General features: G+C 62.6%; 1 protein-coding gene across 1 annotated transcript in view; it reads left to right on the forward strand.

Moving 5' to 3' along the window:
• Positions 1 to 509: 509 nt before the first annotated feature.
• Positions 510 to 703, forward strand: part of SYN1 (synapsin I) — an 88,323-nt gene continuing 88,129 nt past the window's right edge. The window contains exon 1 of the mRNA XM_029286349.1: positions 510 to 661. Coding sequence (XP_029142182.1) covers positions 510 to 661 — 152 coding nt within the window. The remainder of the gene's footprint in view (positions 662 to 703) is intronic.

The raw sequence follows: 703 nt of genomic DNA on the forward strand, positions 1-703 counted from the left end.
CTCCGAAGCGCAGGGGCAGAAGGAATCCCTTTCCCCCCCCCATAGATCCTCCCCGCAGGAGACAAGCAGAAGGCGAGAAAAACAGCGCTCTTAAAGGAAGCTAGTTGGAAGGATTCTCTTCTGCGAAATTCCATCTCCTTCAAGAGCGGATGTCCTCCTTCTCCTTCGAAACAGATCCCTGGTAGGCGAGCGCTCTCCTTTCTGTCCCCACGGCAAGCTGCTTTGCTCCCGGGAAATCAGTCGGAGAAACTTCACCCGGCGATCGAAGCCTCCCACCCCCGAAAGACCCTCTTTCCCGAGGCTGGCTGACTGGGTCGCCTTTTCGGCGGTTCCCCTCTCTAGGGCACCTGGGCAAGCCCCTTCTCGAAGAGGGCTTCTGGTGGAATCCCCTCCAGGGATCATCCCGAGGAAGAGCCCCCCATCTTTCCCCCCCCAGAGACACCCCAATATAGCGACCCCCATCTGCGGGACGCCCGTGTAACCCTCGAGACTTCAAACCCCTCGTCGAGATGAATTACCTCCGCAGGCGACTCTCTGACAGCAACTTCATGGCCAACCTGCCCAACGGCTACATGACGGACCTCCAGCGCCCTCAGCCGCCGCCGCCGCCGCCGCCCAGCGCCACCTCTCCGTCGCCGGGCAGCATCTCCCCAGCTGAAAGGCCACCGGCTGCCCCCAGCCCTGGAGCCGGAGGCGGCGGCGG

The sequence above is a fragment of the Protobothrops mucrosquamatus genome, unplaced genomic scaffold (genome assembly GCF_001527695.2).
Source record: "Protobothrops mucrosquamatus isolate PMUCROS unplaced genomic scaffold, P.Mucros_1.0 scaffold_13, whole genome shotgun sequence".
Lineage (NCBI taxonomy): Eukaryota > Metazoa > Chordata > Lepidosauria > Squamata > Viperidae > Protobothrops > Protobothrops mucrosquamatus.